The 19,008-nt window shown below is 44.1% G+C and overlaps 1 protein-coding gene across 1 annotated transcript in view; it reads right to left on the reverse strand.

Annotated features, from left to right (window-relative positions):
* Positions 1–14,945: 14,945 nt before the first annotated feature.
* Positions 14,946–19,008, reverse strand: part of RNF5 (ring finger protein 5) — a 14,543-nt gene continuing 10,480 nt past the window's right edge. The window contains exons 4-6 of the mRNA XM_072429907.1: positions 18,652–18,706; positions 17,041–17,158; positions 14,946–15,992 (exon numbers count right to left, since the gene is read on the reverse strand). Coding sequence (XP_072286008.1) covers positions 15,898–15,992; positions 17,041–17,158; positions 18,652–18,706 — 268 coding nt within the window. The 3' untranslated portion in view covers positions 14,946–15,897. The remainder of the gene's footprint in view (positions 15,993–17,040; positions 17,159–18,651; positions 18,707–19,008) is intronic.

Here is a 19,008-nt window from a genome sequence, read left to right on the forward strand (position 1 = left end):
CCCCTGTACACACAGCCCGGGCCTGGATATCCTGGGCTGCACAAGGCTACAGGAAGCCATTTTGATGCGTGTATTATCATTATCGATTTCTGTTCCTCCCTATTTCCAATGGGGGTCTCCTTGTTTTTTTTTTTCTTTGGATTGTTATTTTATGGAGGGGGGGATTTAGATTCAGGATATTTTTTTCCTTTCACATTTATTAAAAGGAATCACTGAAAAGCGGTGTCTTTGTCTCATTTTTTTATTGTATAAAACACATCCCATTGTCTTTATTTTTTCTTTGCTCTGTGATACAACCCCCATCTGAGCTCCTATTTTCTCCCTCTGTTTATTCCTCTCTCTACACCCCCCCCCCCCCCCCTTCTTTTTTTTCCTCTTTCCTTTTTCTTCTAATGATTTTAGAAATTGCCTCCCTGGTTTCCATGGCGACTGTCACTGTCTTTAGATTCCTTTGTATGAATGCACCCCTCCCCTGGTATTAACCCCTTCATGCTGCCAGCAGACGGCCTAAGTGGCTTCATCTCCATTCTATTTTATCGTTTTAGGATCTGCACCCTCCGGTCGCTGTGTAATGGCCGATGGGCATGTAAGGAAGGGATAGGCCATGGTTGGGGTGGATTGAAAAACCTCCTTTGGTTTCTATTTATGGCCTGGGATGTTTAAAGAAAAGGGCAAATGGCACAGAGGAAATGTAATATGGACAGCATGTAAAAGAGCTCGGTGTGATGGGATAGAAAGAGAAAAGGCCGCTTGTTTAATATCTGCAGAAATATCAAACTACACTTCCCAGGGCCTGAAGGAGCAGTGTTATGATTTGGGGTGCCTATGGATGCAATAGTATAAAATGGGGTGTCTGCAAGGCCAGTGCTCTAATCTGGGGTACCGGTGGAGGCCAAGTTTTGATCTATGTGTGCAATGGTAATTTCTGGGGTGTCCGCTGAAACTGTGCTATGATTCAGAGTTGTGTCTGGGGGCAGTGACATGATCTGGGGTGCCTGCGTGGGCAGAGTTCTGATCTGGGGTGCAATAGTATAATCTGGGGTGCCTGCTCGGGCAGAGTTCTGATCTATGGGTGCATTAGTATAGGCTGGCGTGCCTGCAAGGCCGGTGCTCTAATCTGGGGTGTCCTCTGAGGCAGTGCTATGAGCCCGGGTGCCTGCGGATACATTGATATAATCTGGGGTGTCTGCGTGGCCAAATTCGTGCTCCAATCTGCGGTGTCCACTGAGGCAGTGCTACGATTCGGGGGGCCCGCAGGAATGAAGTTCTAAACAAGAGGGCCTGTGGGGGTATAATTTCGATTTGAGGTACTTGTAAGGGCACTGTTATGATTTAGGGTGCCTGCGGAGGCAGTGCCATGAATTGGGGTGCTTGAAGAGGCAGTGTCATGATTTGGGGTGCCTGCGGGGGCAGTGTGCTGGTTTGGCGTGCCTGCGGGGGCAGTGTCATGAATTGGGGTGCCTGCAGGGGCAGTGTTGCAATTTGGGGTGTCTGTGGGGGCAGTGTGGCAATTATGGGTGTCTGTGGGGGCAGTGATATAATCTGGGGTGTCTGTGGGAGCAGTGTTATGATCTGGGGTTGCTTCCATTGTTCAGGTCTAGGTTCGGCAATGTTATGTGCATGTCCAAAAGATCAGCTGCCCCCCTGAATATACTGAATTTCAACATTTTGTGGCAGCTGGTGGTACCGATCTGCTTCCCCCATTCATTCTCTATGGGTGCCTTTTCAGAAGTGGTAACCTGGTCGCAACCTCTGAACACAGCCATAGATGTAGCATTCCCAGACTGGAGCTAATTGTTGCTGTACCCACTGCTCAGGATGAAGCTCTTCTGTAAATTACATGCAACTAATTAAAATTCACATTATTAAAGTCAAATCAGTGCAAGATGGTTCCAAACTGATTTCAATGGATACATTATTTTTTGGAAAAACCCATTACTGATAATCCCACCCAGGGGCTTTGTGTTACAGAGCGTTGCCTTAAGGCAGCCCATACAATGCACCATTATTTTTCAGCGCCGTACACCTCCAAACCCTATTTGGGGGTTACCATGCGCGGTATGTTAATGTACCATTTAGGTACCACTATTCTTGATACAGTGACACCACATTGGGGATCATTGTTCAGTACCCGCAGCCTAAATACACTTTGTGATAAAAATATTGCATGTGCTGGTGACTGCCTGTAGGCAACAGAACTCCTCATTACCAGTGGTGTAACTACAGCTCTATGGGCCCCTAGTACAAGTCTTTGATTAGGGCCCATAGGGCAAGGGGCACAGTTGTGATTAGCACCCCTCTTCTTATACCGCTGCTAATTATCCAAAGCTAAAATCTTATTGGTCACCACTAATAATCCTATAGATCGCTCTCTGTACAAAATGGTCAGATCAGTGAGCCCATGTGCATGTGTGTGTTGCATTTATTGCATGCACATTAGGTGATCCATAATTTTTAGCAACACAATGCACCATGGTGCCATATTAAGTTGTGATGCGGTGCAACTGAGGTGCCTTGGGATTGAGAAAGTGCATTGGGAGTGTGAATCCAGCCTGTCCATGTTCCCCGGTCATTGTTTAATTTTCATATTAAACCTCATGCCTGGATTTACGTTGTGGCAGTGCAGTAAAATGCAGAATTGCATGTTTGTGCGCTGCAGTTCCATACCTTCCTAATAGCATCTCTGCCATTACAGAGCACCACCATCAAAAGTAACCCACCACGATGCATTGTGGTCTCATTGCTAAAAATGTTGCCTTCTTTTCTGTCTGATGCATCAGGCAACCCAATCAAATGCATCGGCCTCCTTCACAAATATGAATGGGCCATTACAACAGAAATAAAGTTCCCAAAAGTTGGGAGCAGATGGGACAGACATTGTTGCTTCCGAATTAAACACATTTACCTGCCTCTATGCAATCTTTTCTTGTAGTATATTGAGCTGCACATGCACAGAATGCAGAGATAAGCATGCGCGCAAGATTTAGGTCATCCCAGCCTGGCCAATCAAAAAAGCTGAAGATCAACACCTGAAGGATGATGGCGGCACCCCACAATAGTACAGGGACAGCTAGGTGTATTGAAAAAATTGCGACCAGACAGGTATGTTCATTTGATTGCAGTAAGGACATCATAAAGGACCTGCCTGGTCACATTTTTTTTATTTTTAACCTTTAGTTCCACTAAATGGGAAACAGACAATGCCTTAAGACACTGATATCTAAAACCCAAAAAAGTAATTCAGATTTAGATGCATGATACAAGAACAGGTTAGTGACTGCAACAGCCAATCAAGTTTTAGTTTTCATCTCCAGCCTAGAGTTAAAAATAAAAGCAAACATCTGATTGGCGGCCCAGGACAGCGCTCGTTCCCATTGCTTTCTCCTGTACCCCCCCCCTCCCTCTTTTTTTTTTTGAACAATGGAAACTTTATTCTGGATAATGCATCCAGATATCACCACCAAGGCTCAGATATTCGAAACTATAAAATGACATCTAGGCTCCGCTGCCGCCGTCGTTTTCTCAAGTTGTTGTTTTTCTATAAAAATTATCTTTATTCTCCCTGTCTATAACGCGGGGGCTCTGTGTATAGCACACCTGGGGCCTGTGCTCTCTATCGCTCCAAGGGGAGCATTTTTTCTGGCACAAAACGGCTCCATAATGAATACTAATTATTCGGCGAGTTCGTCATCGCCAGTCCTCTAATTGCATTTTAATTAGGCATGTTAATTAGCCTAATTAGCAACAAATAGCGGTGACACTGACACTTCTGATCGCAGGAAGTGATAGATACATAAAACATGATGATATGGCACACATCGACGCTCTTATTTAATAACAGGGGGGAGCGCCAAGTGCAGCGAACCGTGACAGCCAATCAGAAATTATTTATTTCTCTTCTGATGGAATCTGGGTGAGCGCAGCGAGCTGGTCTTTGCCGCTTTCTAGCGGTGCTGGCATTTAAGGGAGATCAGGGAATAGAAAAACATCAAATATTGTTCAAAATGTATTTAAAGAGTATAAGTAAGGCTATGTTCAGGTTGGCTAGTGAACTGGTGCTCCTCGGGGGAGGTGCTACATGTAGCGTCTACCCCCAGCAGCCCCAAAGAGAATGGTCAAACTGCTGCCCGCTGACACAGTGATGTAAGTGACTGTATGGCTGGCCTCAGGAATGATACTGCTGCTGGTCTGAAACTGCCCAACGTTTATGGTTACATTGGCAGTAAGATGGCAATGCAGGTGCCACTTGCTTATGCCACAGAACTGCTGTCCCTCGGGGGAGGAGCTTCTACCTGCAGCAGCCCATAGAAAATGAATGGGGGCAACAGGGAGCAGTTTGGTACCACAGACAGGCACCTGCTGTCAAACCGGCAGGTGCTGGTTCTTTAAGAACCGGTGTTGTGGTGTGAACAACCAAGGGGCTGGCAAGGTTTCAGCCACTGAGAGCTGCGCAGGATCCGAGGCAGGTGTGAATGTTCAGATTAGGGTTGCGGTATAGTTATTGCTTCATCGTGGCAGTCAGCTACTGCTCCTCGGGGGAGGAGCTACATGGCGCATCTACCCACAGCAGTCCATAGAAAATGAATGGGGTGACAGTGAGCAGATTGGAACTGCAGACAGCTGCCTGCTGTCAATTCTGCAGATTCTGGTTCTTTAGGAAATGTTGATGTGGTGCGAGGGACCAGGAGGCTGGGAAGGTTTCATCCACCGAGGCAGGTCTATGTTCACGTGCAGATTGGCGATAAGGTTATGGTGGGGTGTGATTACCGCTTCCCTGGGGGAACCGCTACATCTACATTTTCCTGACAGCCTCATGGAAAATGAATAGGGGCAGCAGTGTACCAGGCGCTAGAAGCCGCTGTCAAATTTGCTAATGCTGGTTGTTTAGTGATCCCACACAGCGCCAAGGTGCCAGCTACTGGGAGCCATGTTCGATGATTCTGTCTGCACCCAGCCTACCTGAATTTGTCTATCAGCCTATTGATTTGCCCATCACAGCAGCACTCAGGGAAAAGGAAAGCCAGCAGCACGAACCAATCAGGCTCTGCACATAGATTTGACCCAATGGTGCAAATGGTGCCATCAGTGAACACATGAGAACCAAAGATGAGGGTGTAGGGAACAATGGTTGGGCAGCCAAGAGTAAGACTCTACATGTAGCTCCCAATCCCAGCACAGGGTCATGTAAGCACGAGGAAACGGTAACCACACCACAGCTGCCACGCCCATCCAAATGTAAGCATGCATGTGGCAATACAGAGTGACGCCCGCAGGTAGAGCCACCCTTTAACAAAAAAACTAATGAATGCATCACTGACTCCAGCCGTCACATTTTACCGATTCATTACCATAATTTTCTTTGCATGTCAGGCTGCAGATTTACATTTTGGAATTTTTTTCTTGTCCATACATTTCCATATATACATATTTTACACCGAGCAGATGCAATGTATTCATAGAATATCTACCTGGCACACAGCATGTCACATTTAAAGCCGAGCAGCAGGAGGATCGATGGAAGACACTAATGTCACTGGGTTCAGTCCATCAGTGGCTGTCATTAAGGTATATAGTGGGCAAGGTTTCCATTGGCTGCTGGTTGTCAAAGGTACCAATGAGAAAGTTGCCCCTTGTGTACCCCCTACAAATGGGCTCATGTACTGATTACAATTTGGTGGTTGTCAGGTGCTTCCATCCATAATAGCCACCAGCCAATAGTAATGATGCCACTATGTACCTTAACAACTTCCACAGCTGATGCTTACCTTGCTATTGCTGTGCTATGGGCAAAGTAATGCACTGGGATCCTGTTGTGCAGGTACACAATGGGCAGTATTTGCCCACTAAGATTTTCACATAGGTTTCGGGTGAGAGCAGCTGAACACATTTACAGGAGTGAAACTACCCAATCAGTGTCCCCATGATCTTTTAATGTCCAGCTGGACCAAGTCCTTACAAAACTTTAAAGCTGGGATTGCTAAACTGCCTGTACTCAGATAAATGGACTGGTGAAGAGGACTATGTACCCTCTGACAGGGAGGGAAGGTCTATGTGTATCAGCTGGGCATTTAGTCATCTTTTTGCAGTTCAGCTTCATTAGAAGCTGCAGCAAATCATAAAGAGCCCGCCTCTTTTCCTGGTTGGAGGATGGACAGCATCATTTAGCCCCTCCCTTCCAGCCTAACTGGCACTGGTTCTGCCCCTTTTGTTCATTGGAAATCTTTTCCTTGGTGGAGGATGTCCAATGCCATCTAGCCCCTCCCTCTCCAGCCTAACTGTCCCTGACTCCGCCCATTTCATTCTTTTGATCTCTTTTATTCTGACCCCACCCCTTTTATTCATTGGCTTTAATCACTGGCACTCAGTATCACATGTAGGTGTTGCTTAGGGCAGTCTACATACAAGTTCAACCTGCTTGGGAACACCCACACCTCTGGACTGACAACCACCAATCAATGCATTTGATCATTTGCATAACTCCTCCCACAAGCCAGCCACAGAATAAGTTAAGGCTGAGAACTCCCTTCTGGCCCCTCCCACCAGCCCTGATCTGTTTGCATTGCACAGAGAAGTGCAGAGACATTGTCAGCGTCTCTAAAATAAGTTAAATGATAAAAATGAAGAAATATTAACTGCATGTTGGGGGGGGGGACCAAAAAAACAACTCCAAACAGATTAAACTTCAGCCTGCAAACAGCCAGAGGTAAAAATTTATTGCTGCTCCAACCTCCCCGAAATCATCACTATGAAGGAGCCGCTGACAGCACACAGGAGCATGAATGGCGATAATTATTCCTGTAATTAATGTTGTGGCCCTGCGGCGAGGGCCGACACCAATCTGAAGGCTCAGCCTTTATCATATAATTACAGGTTAATGAAACGGCTGCTGAACAATGAGAATAGTGGAAGTGTCACTGGCACATCAGAAGACAGGAAGTGCAGACATGTGGGCACCATGAGGCTAAACCCCACCTGCAGGGGCACCATTAATCCTGATGAGAGGGGCCACCACTTCTGATGCAGACAACAAGCAGTTGTTTTAATTTACATTATGCATGCACGGTGTTGTCACCGTCAGGAACCTGGCTGCTGGTTCTAGCAGAAGCTACTACCCCAGGTTGTGGTGGCAAATGGGAGATTGCCCAGGACCCCCAACTTCTCCAGGGTCCCAATTGATAGAATGACAGGGGGTGCAGAGCTGGAATGATGGGCATTCTGGGCCCTTGTTACATGTTTGCCCAGGGCCCCCTTTTGTTTAATAGTCATGTGACCCAAGAAAAGGATTTGGTAAAAGAATGTGATTATGCGATCCTAGGTACCAATAAATAATGGGTCTCTTATTCACTGGTACCCAGGACCCCATGATGTTCACATTCACCCGAGGGTCCCAATGACGCCAAACAGCCTGTGCCAGACTCCATTTCCACAAGTTGCTGCTTTCTGCAACACACAAAACATTAGTGTTGGCAGCATGTTGTTGCAGTGAATAGGCTCTATTTATAAAACAGGAATTTATAAAACATTCCCTCATGGGAATCTTCCAGCTCCATGTGTTTCAATAGACCTGATTTATTAAAGCTCACCAAAACTGGAAAACATACTCTTTCATGAGTGAAGCTGGGTGATCCAGCAAACCTGGAATGGATTTCTTCAAAGTTTTGAATCCTGGACCAGATCCATTTCAGGTTTGCTGGATCACCCAGTTTCACTGAGGAAGGTGTATCCTCTCCAGCCTTGGAGAGCTTTAATAAATCAGGGCCAATGGCAGTTTTATAAACCACACCGGGCACATTTAGCAACCTTCAAATAAAACTCGTATGAAAATATATTCAGCCTATCTACCTACCTATGCGTTGCATATTTTCAGAAGATTCGTATTATTTGCTGCACCAGAGAAAAAATTCAGATCTATCCATCAGAAGTATCCATCCTCCCTACCTACCCACCCACCTACCTACCCCCACACCCATCCTCCCCACCTACCTACCCCCACACCCATCCTCCCCCCTTCCCGCCTACCTACCCCACACACATCCTCCCCGCCTACTTACCCCACACACATCCTCCCCGCCTACCTACCCCACACACATCCTCCCCACCTACCTACCCCACACACATCCTTCCCACCTACCTACCCCACACACATCCTTCCCACCTACCTACCCCACACACATCCTTCCCACCTACCTACCCCACACACATCCTCCCCACCTACCTACTCACACACATCCGCTGCATCTCTTTGTAGTTCTCTTCTTTGGCTTCCATCTCACCTTAGAATCAAATTCATCTCCTGTGCTTTACCTTCAAATCCCTCCACAGTGCTTGTCACACTTACCTTTCTGACCTGATAGAAGAATCCCCCCCTAGCCGCTCTCTCCGCTCCTCCAATGACCTACTAATGACTTCCTCACTCATAACCTCATCACACACATGGATACAAGACTTTTCTAGAGCCGCCCCGATTCTCTGGAATGGTCTTCCTCGTCCTATTCAGCTTGCTCCTACTTTCTGCTCCCTTAAAAGAGCACTCTTACCCCAACATTTCATCCTCACCTACTTCTGTCTCCTAAACCCTCACTACTCTACCATATCCCCCTTCTATTGTGTGATACTTCCCCCACCTCTTAGATTGTAAGCTCTTCAGGGCAGAGTCCGCTCCTCCTCCTGTCTCGCTGTCTGTATCTGTCTGTCATTTCCAACCCGTTTATTGTACAGCACTGCATAATATGTTGGCGCTATATAAATCCTGTTTATTAATAAAAATAATATTCTGCAGCCAATGCAGATCTGACAGTTGTGTGAATGTTATAAAGCTGTGATCACACAAGTGAATATTATGTATTTCATGTTTGCTTTGTGTACACATTGTGATGTGAGCAGCATGAAGGCAGAGGAGGCCATAGTACACAGGAAGTGTACAGTCACACGTCACACGTACACCCTCCCCCACCCCAACGTATGATATCATCACACATCACCGCTGCCTCAGTGCTGCCACCTGCTGGCCACTGATAGACAGAAAAAGTATCAAGTAATAAAAGCAGAATAAAAGTAAAACTGAATTCTGGAAATTTAATGGAACTTTTCTCAGCCAAGGTTCCTCCAGAGGTTGCTAGGGGTTCAGAGACATTTATAACTCTCAGGTCAGTTTAAGTAACCCCAATAGTCTCTTTGTCTATGTAAGAGGAATTCTTCCTAATGACCACCACACTAATGTACTCTGCATTATGGATATGGAAATTATAGAAGGGGTTCTCTGATGACCTGAAAGTTATTTCCAGGGTTCCCCTATATTAAAAATGTTGAGAAACACTGTTTAAATGCATAGGACATTTTTATTATTTTTTAAATTTTTTTTTCAAATGTAAAGCTTTATTTTACATTTAATATTTGCAGGTCCTGACATGAAAGTTTTTGTTCAGGCAGTTCCTGGTATAGGACCCAACTGCGCCTTGTCACATGCTTCAGACTGCAGAGATGCCTTGCTCTGGTCTGTATATAAGAAACATTTGTGTTTGGTTTTTATTTATAAAATACTCTTTGTTATACATTTTTAATACTTTTCAACACTCCTGTCTATATGCATTCATCAGCATCTGTTACGTATCATTACTCTGGATTGACGTCTTGATGGTGACGATGGCGGATCATGCCTACACATTGGGCCTGATTTAATAAAGCTCCCCAAGATTGGAGAAGATAGATATCATGGGAGAACCTTGGTGATATAACAAACCTGGAATGGATCTGGTGCAGGACTTAAAACAATTGCTAAGAAAAAATTAGAAATCTGTTCCAGGTTTGCTGGGTCACCCAGGTTCACCCATGATGGTCTATCTTCTCCAGTCTTGGAGAGCTTTTATAACACAGATCCAATGACTTTACTTCTGAAGCTGATATCAGATGAGATCTGAACTTGTACACACCCTTATATATTGTTGCTGGAAACAATATTTAATGATCGTTTCCAGACACAGTGGGCTTGATTTATAAAAGCTCTCCAAGGCTGGAGAGGATACACTTTTATCAGTGAAGCTGGGTGATCCAGCAAACCTGGAATGGATTTCTACAATGCTATTTGTTAGCTAATGTTTTGATTTCTGGACCAGATACATTCCAGGTTTGCTGGATCACCCAGCTTTACCGATGATAGCCTTGGAGAGCTTGAATAAATCAGGCACAAAATAGTGAGAGATAAATGAATGAGGTGTACACACAGAGCCCATTCAGAAAGGGGGAGAAGGAGCGAGTGGCACCCCAGTGTTCTCTTCTCCCTTTGCTTCTATTGCTGTCATTCATCTTTGGTCTCTTTTGGATCAATGAACGACATTGGGCGACCTCTGTACACGTCAGATTCTCACCCGAGATAAGCCCAACTGTTCATATCGGCCAAAAATCATCTGACGTGTATACAGAATACCAGGTGGTGGGTTTGCAGAGTTAGAAAACAGAAGCTAGATGATGGAAGGTCCAAGAGACATTCATAGATCTAGAAGAACAAGCCCTGGAGGAAAGGGTGACCCCAGTTCCACAGACAAATGATTCAGGCCTAACAATGCTCTGTATGAGCCACTTAGAGATGGTGGAATGAAAAGCCAGAGAACCCTTATGGAGGCCACCATAAGTAAGAGAAAGGGAATCTACTTCAGAGCTGAGAGATACCCCTAGAGAAATACCCTACATCACCTGACCCGCATCCAGGGAATGTTAGGTGGATGTCCTGGTTCAGGTGAAGGGCAGAAACCAACTCACAAGTTCTTGGCTAGTCTACCAGTTGTCCATCTGGGGTGTACATGGCTGACGGGCCTGGAATGTGAAGTTCTGCCCAGGACAGCACCGGATGTACCTCTTTGTCCCTGAGGAAGACATCAACCCAACATTCCCTAGATGCGGGTCAGGTGATGTGGGGGTATCTCTCAGCCATTGTGTCCATGAGGGAGACTTGTTACTCATGGTGGCTTCCATTAGTGTTCTCTGGCTTTTCAGTACATTTTATTCCTCCCTGATGGTTGATATATGCCAACATACCACTGCCATGACATTGATTGGATTTTGATGGCCTTCCATGAGGGTTGTCCAGCACTGCAGCCACAAAGCTTTGTATTCCAAGATGTTGATTTAGGAATCCATGGGCAGGTCCCATGCACTGACTGGGTGCCCTGGGCTCTCTCTAGTCCCTCAGGCTGACCAGAGAGAATAGTTTGTAGACATTGCTGAGGATGAAAGACTCCAAGTCTAGGCCTAGATCCTCCAGTGCTTGTTTCTGAAGGTTCAGGATCCAGCCAGAGTTATATTATCAACCAATGATAGCACTGCACTGGGCCAATACCTAGAATAGAACACTGATGCCAGGGCAGGGCCAGAAATTGGTAGGGTAGGAGCCCTTTCGGAAACCCTAGGAGACATTGGGGTAAGGAAACTACTAAACATGGAGGTATGCATCTTTGATGTTTACAGAAGACCGAAAGTCTTGATGATGGAGGCCATGGAAGATCTGTTAAATTTTTGGCCTTGAATTATTACATTTAGATCCTTGAAGTCCAAGACGTGCTGGTTGCCCACTTTCAGTTTGGTGTAAAGCTTTTGAAACTGTTTTATTTTCCCCAATGGTTGAACCTAATGGACTTTTATCTTTTTCAACCAATGACACTTCTGCAAGAATTGAGGCAATGGCACCTTGATCCAGAAGAACCGAGAGGGCACAATGGGGATTTGCTACTTTGTGTAGTGAAATAGGAAGATCAGAGGTGAGGAAAGAAGGAGGGGGCCTGGTATGGAGCTCCGGCCAGGGATATCACATCCAACAATCACAAATCTGAAATGAAAGCTGGAAATGTGTACACAAAGGTAATAACCCTTCCTCAATGGAAGCGGTGGCACTTCATGCAGAAGACAACTTATCTGACAGTTAGAGGACTTGGAACCCCAAGATAGTATGGAGGATCCCAGCATGGCTGACACATGAAAAAGGAAAAGTTGAACTTGTTTCTTAGTGGAAAAGGACGAAGAATCGGTAATCTGTTCTTTAGGCATCTAAACAATAGATGGGGAGTTATGCTGCCTCTGGTGGCATCCTTAACGATAACATTAGGAGCTACTAATTGCCCATTATGATCATTTAGGCTTCATGTTTTATTCTCTTTGAAAAATAAATCTGTTCCTTTGGACATTCTTAACAGTTATGTGAGGGAATGAAATTGCATTATTCCAGATTATAAACACCCAGGCGTATTAATATTTGCTGTCCCACGTTAGTGTGAGAATTAGGCTTCATCTGTGATTTATGTTTTTTAAAGAATAAATCTGGTCAAATTGTTTTCAATACGATGATCATGAACTACAAGCTGACTGCTGAATTGAATGTATAAACATAATATTAGTGTATATATCCCCCCTCCTCTTGTGCGATACTTCCCCCACCTCCTAGATTGTAAGCTCCTTGGGGCAGGGTCCTCTGCTGTGTCACTGTCTGTCTCTGTCATTTGCAACCCCTATTTAATGTACAGCGCTGTGTAATATATTGGCGCCATATAAATACTGCATAATAATAATACAAAGGTCTCTTTATATAGGGAATCTATATCTATAACATGGAATCCGACATTACCTCAAACATTTTTCTGGTGTGAATCTGCTATTGAAACAGATGGACCTGGAAGATTCCCATGAAGGAATGTCCGATTCCCTGTTTTAAAAATATAGACTTAGTATTAAAAATACCTTTCCTAAAATAAGCCTCTTGTGAACGTTTGATTGGATGTAGTAGGAAAAACAATTCTTGGTTGGGATTCTTTTGACCCAAAGTCAGACAAAATCAACAACACAAGATATGAAATACAGAGGTGTTCAATTCTTCATCAGTATCATCATAGCCACCTCCTAGATTGTAAGCTCTTCGGGGCAGGGCAGTTTGTTCCACTCAGGTCAGTTTAGGTGACCCCAATGATCCTTTTGGCTATCTGTAAGGGTGACATTCTTCCCAATGGCCAGCAATGTAAGAGGAATTGTTCCCACTGAGCACCACACTAATATACTGTGATCTGTGGGTATAGTAATTATGGAAGGGGATCCCTGAAGACCTGAAAAGTTACATCATAGGTTCCCCCATGTTATAAACATCAGGAAAGGTTGAATTGATTGTCATGAATATAACCTGGCCCAAAAGTTACCCCACACTGAAGTGAAGTACAAATACCAACTCAAAGACCGATCCCTGTGCAGCATTCCATGGATTACAGACCCAGCCCTATTAAATGTACAGCGCTGTGTAATACGTTGGCACTATATAAATCCTGTTTATTGATAATAATCATAAAGGTTTTGCTAGATTGCAACTAAAGCCCCACCACCTTCTGGTTACTGCCCAACTCTAAATTAATTCTTCTCCCCTTCTGGCACAACTATAATAGTCAGATGTCAGAGCTTCTACTGCCCACGGATTTAATTTTAAACTTGAAAAAATCCAGGACTTGGTATTTGACATAAGTGGAGGACCATTTACATTAGCCTAAGTTGTTGGACTGCTCGTTGGGTTTAATTGACTTTGCTCGATTGGATTGACTAGGAATGACATCATTCCCCCGAAACTTGTCTGAGACTCGAGGAATAGAACGATAGCCCCCTCTGAGGCTTCCTGAAATCTTGCTTTGTGAAAGGGATTGCATGCACAGGGTCCCATAAACCAAACATACCTTGATGATAGGAAAGGCTTTTCATGTCAGAGGCTATTGCCTATCAATCAGATTATTTCTTTCTTCTCCCAAGGCCAATTGTTTTATCTCTTCCACCAGCCAGCTTTCCAACCACACCAAGCAGAACTGATAGCCATAAAAAAAGCATGGCCAACTGTTGCCCCATTTTTGTGCTAAACGTTTGGTTCTAGGGGTTCAGACCAAGCCTGCAATAATCTAAAATCAAGTCCTCAGAATATGAATAGGCAGTTGGATGAATCGTCCCGATGTCCCTATCCTTCTATAAGTCCGGTGCAGCCATGTCCAGTTCTCTTTTACTGACACAGCTGCCAATCATAGTGCTAGCTGTCATTAGGGCGGTAAATTTAGATGTGGGTTCTTGCCCTGGGCGAGAGAGGGACATACATATCACACCAGGTTCCTTGAAAGAAGGTAAAATAAGTAAAAAGGTACTTCAATCACTTCTGAATGAGGAATAGAAGACGCCAAACTCTCTGAACTGTCTACAGGATGCAGAACCAAATCAAACGCTATTTTTCTGTATAGCTTTACACCTGATTGGCTACTTTGGGTTATTTGACTTCCCTCTTAAATTTAACCATAGACTGTATTAAAGACATATGACTTTGGTGACCCAATCCCCGGACCGAACCCCCTCCATAGATGCATTTGTTGGTTGCAATTTCTTTGTCTATCCACCCATAGCAGCGCAGGTCCCCTAAGTCCCGGCTGTGCCCCTGAATACCGGAAGTGCCACATAGACTTCCATGGAAATTTCTAAAACTTTAAAGAGCAGGCAGGGCCAGGACTTGCAGGATTGAGTGTAAACAAACATCAGTATTGGAGTAACATAGTTAGCACAGTGGTTAGCACTCTGACCTTTGCAGCGCTAGGTCCCAGGTTCAAATCTCAGCTAGGGCACTATCTGCATGGAGTTTGCAGGTTCTCCTGTGTTTGTGTGGGTTTCCTCCCACAATCCAAAAAGATGCAGTTAGGTTAATTGGCTTCCCTAAAATTGGGTTTAAACTGTATTCATAACATGACTATGGTAAGGACATTAGATTGTGAGCTCCTTTGAGGCTCAGCTAGTGACATGACTATGGACTTTGCACAGCACTGCGTAATATGATGGCGCTATATAATAACAACTACAATCCTGGCTTGTTTGTGAGCTATTTAGAGACATAAATTATAACTCTTCATATGACATGTAAAAAATTTAAGATATGTCAGATAAAGCCAAAAAAAAAATCTTTTTACTATTTACTTTATTCAGCAGTAACATGACCATAATTAATTTCTTAGTACTGGAAATGTGGTTTGACGTATGGACAGTGAGGGGATACATTCCCCATCTTATAATGTTGTGTTTCAGCTGGGCCATCCTAGGACCGGTGTATTGACAGGAAGGTTAATGCTAAGAGCTGCCAATCAATCCAGACAGGGTGACATAGCTGGCTGCAGAAGTACAGACATCCTGCAGCTCTAACAAGCTGAAAACACACAAACCACACAGACAAATCTATAGAATGAAAAAAGAAGAGAGAGAATCTTGTAGGATCACTAGATATCATGTAAAAAATTTAAGTAGAATAAAATAAAAACCAGCATTTACCAGATACATTGTTAATACACCAGTGCATAAATCAGATAACATTATAAAACAAGAAAAAGAAAATGATCTGCAAATCATTATTTTCTAAGCAGAACTACCGTGACATTGTCCATCCAAGCTCCCATTTAATTATCGTTTAGCTACTTCTTAGCAGCTCTATAACCAGGGCGGATTGGTCCTCTATGATCCTTTAAGGAAGGATTACAGACTCCTGTAAGTGAAGAAGCCGTGGCATGTACACCATTACTCCAACAGTTATCCTGGATTTCCATAGTTTTAATCACAAACATTCATATTTTGCAAAAAAAAAAAAAACAGGAAGGGAAAGGAGGGCTACTTACAAATTTCCAAATAAAAATGTAAGGGTAACAAAGGTGATTTGTCACTGGAGTGGATCATATTAAAGTGCCGTAGAAAACGATAAGATGGATTTGGAGTGGGGGGGGGGGGGGGGGGGGGGGGGGGGGGGGGAGTATGGAGTAAAAACCTCATGGATCGGAGTGTTGTAGGGAGAGAAGTAGCTCAGTGGCGTCTCAGATGGATGGCTAAGGCCTTACAGCTGGACGGTCAGAATGTGGCTTCCATGCTTCACACACTGATTAACCAGAGAAAGAAGAAGGCAGCGATGATGAGGAAGAGAGAGTCAGGTAATCCGAACATCCTGCCCTGGGGGAGGCCTGTATCTACAATGAGGAAAACAAGGAAGATTTTATTAAAAATTAAAAGTCAGACTGTGGACCTAGTGGAATAGTTTGTCTTTACTTACTAGCAACCAAAATGATTTAGGAAGCTATGGAGGGGAGTTAAACCAATTGATGAAGTATAAGGAATGACCCATCACAGAATTGTGATACAAAGCCATCTGTTATACAAAGGTTCCATTAATGAGAGTTTTAAACTTTTCCCCAGAGTGTCCCCTGTGATGCAGTGTCATGTCTCTCCTCTTGTACACTCTGGCACCACATTCAATCAGGCGATGTGTTGCTCATTCCTGATACACATTGCTTTGCCGGTGTCTTGTTGAAGTGCTCTTTGTATACCTGTAACCTCCTGTGCTCTGGAAACTTCTGTATAGTTTGCTCTGTTCCAAAAAGTCTTGTGTACCTATAACCCTTTTGTGCCCCAGATTCTTCTGTATACCCGTGACGCCCATGTGCCCCCCTCGGAGACTTCTGTATACCCGAGACCCCCAGGTGCCTCAAGGATTTCTGCATACCAGTAACCCCATGTGTGCTCCAGACTTCTGTATACCCATGACCCCTTGTGCCCCAGAGACTCCCGTATCCCTGTGAACCTTTGTGCTGCAGTGTGAAACTCTGCATAACACTTATGCCAAGCTCACCCCATAATGCATACAAGTAAAATATGCAAACTCTAATATTATATTATGCACCGGCCACTTAGCTTTATAAACCAAACAGAACTCATAGGAATGTTAATAGTGGAAAGATTTATCTAAACAGCTTTATGCTGCCCAGATCATACTGCTGTAGCCAGGTTTCAGCAGACAGGAAGCAAGAAGTACAAGCTAAATCAGCACACTAATTCAATATACAGTCCAGAAAAAAGTATTGCACAAATTACACAAAGGCATTTAGATGACATAGGTAAGTGCGGGGTAATTTATCATGTGGTTAAGGCCTGTTTGCCAGAAAAATGTAGATATCTATACACAGATAATGCAATTTTCTGACAGCCCCCCAACTTTGACATAGGCTTGGGTACACTTACCTACACGTGGAGCTGTCTGGAAATCATTTGTGTTAAAGACTGTAGTAAAAAAGCCAAAAGGGAATGCCCCAATGCCAAAGGACATGTGGAAGCCTGTGTCTGTGAATCCTGGAACACCCTGTGCACAGAATATGACATGGTTATCATTATGGAGTCATCACAACACAAGAGGCTACACCTAATCGACATGATTCCCCCACTTCAAGGGCAAAATATACACAGAAAAGTCACAGAGCAAAAGTTACTGATAGCAATACAGTGCTCCTAAAATTATGCTTACTCTCATATTACTAGATTGTAAGCTGTAAGCTCTGGGCAGGGTCCTCTCCTCCTCTTGTGTCACTGTCTGTATCTGCCTGTCATTTGCAAGCCCTAAATTAAATAATAATAATACTATAACAATGCCTGTTACTTTTTAAACCCCAAACCCTGCAAGTTGTGTACTGCACAATGTCTTAAAGTGTAAGGGTAACTGAACTTAAAGTAAAGGTTAGTTATAATTTGCCCGCCCGCCATTCTACTTGCAGTAAATGCTCACCTCGCTGCTCATGCTCTTTTAATGAAGAGAAACTGCAGCATGAAGACTTTTTAGATATCGACACTTCAGGATTTCTAACCTCTTGTATCCCCCCATTGGACTAAATGTTTTTTCCCACTGCCCCCACATCTGTATGGAACACAGCAGTGATGCGGTGGTTGTCAGGAGGAAACAATGAGCAAAGTAGGAGACACAGGAGATCACCTTTCCTGAAGTATTCCTTTCTAGAGCACTGGTCGCCAACCTTTTCGGTCCAGCGGACCACTAAAATTACTGGCTATGAACTGTGCATGCGTGGGGAGCCGGCTGTCACTCAAAAGGGAAGAAACTTCAGCAGATCTGAGAAAGCCTAGTGTCCAATGTCCAGAGACACAACCCTTCAATGAGCCTGCGTTCTGTATGGGGTACGTGGTCTGCGGCTTTGACAGGTGTGCCCTGCCAGCGGGGTCCTTCTCCTGAACTTGCTCGGGGCGCACCGGCCACAGCCGCGGACCACCGGTTCGCAACCACTGTCCTAGAGAATCTTATGATGCCAAGTATTTACTTTCTTCTTTACCAGTGGCATATTATTGATAGTCCTATGTTAGTGGCAGAGTTGCCTAAACTTGAATAAGAACTATATCTTACTGTCAAAAGGACACACTTATGGAATAAAGATGGAATCTAAATGTACTCCTTTGCTTTGATGCAATCTAATTCGGTGACCAAGATGGAAAAGAGAGTGCAATACCCATGTGGTGTCAAGCGGGATCAGCTTCAATAAGATTCAGAAAAGACAAATAATGTATCCTAAAAACATAAAAATGGAGCAAACCCTGAATGCAACATTGGATGAATTAATATTATAAGGATTACAGAGAGCATAAAAGGGAAGACAGCGCCACCTTCTGTCTGCATTTAGGTAGTAATGCTATTTGTAGGGTCAGGGGGTTTCAGTACTAGCAGTGCAGTAGAGGTCGTTCTACATATAGTAACGACACATGAATTATATTTACACATTGAGAGGTATATAAGTGTACACAAACGCACACATTACAATTGTAAAATTATATCAAGTATTACAAACATCTTACCCCTCTGTTTTCTGGTTCTGGTCTCTGTCCTTGAGGTCTTGGGGGGGTTCTCAACCTGAGAAGAGAATTGCATGAATTAAAATATAAATAATGTAACAAATGTAAAAAAAAAAAAATGTGTCAACTTGTCTCACCACAAAAAAAAAAAATGTTATATTAATAAAAACTTTGGCATGATGGGTGGTTATATCTCCCTTCTGTTTTGTTAACCTGCAGGAACCCCTTGATTCTGTGTCACCCTGCAATAGGAGGACCGCTCCATAGCCCCCTCCTGTCTATGCCATCCTGCAGGAGGAGGACCGCTCCATAGCCCCCTCCTGTCTATGCCATCCTGTAGGAGGAGGAGAGCTCCATAGC

This window comes from Pyxicephalus adspersus, chromosome Z (assembly GCF_032062135.1).
Source record: "Pyxicephalus adspersus chromosome Z, UCB_Pads_2.0, whole genome shotgun sequence".
NCBI classification, from domain to species: domain Eukaryota; kingdom Metazoa; phylum Chordata; class Amphibia; order Anura; family Pyxicephalidae; genus Pyxicephalus; species Pyxicephalus adspersus.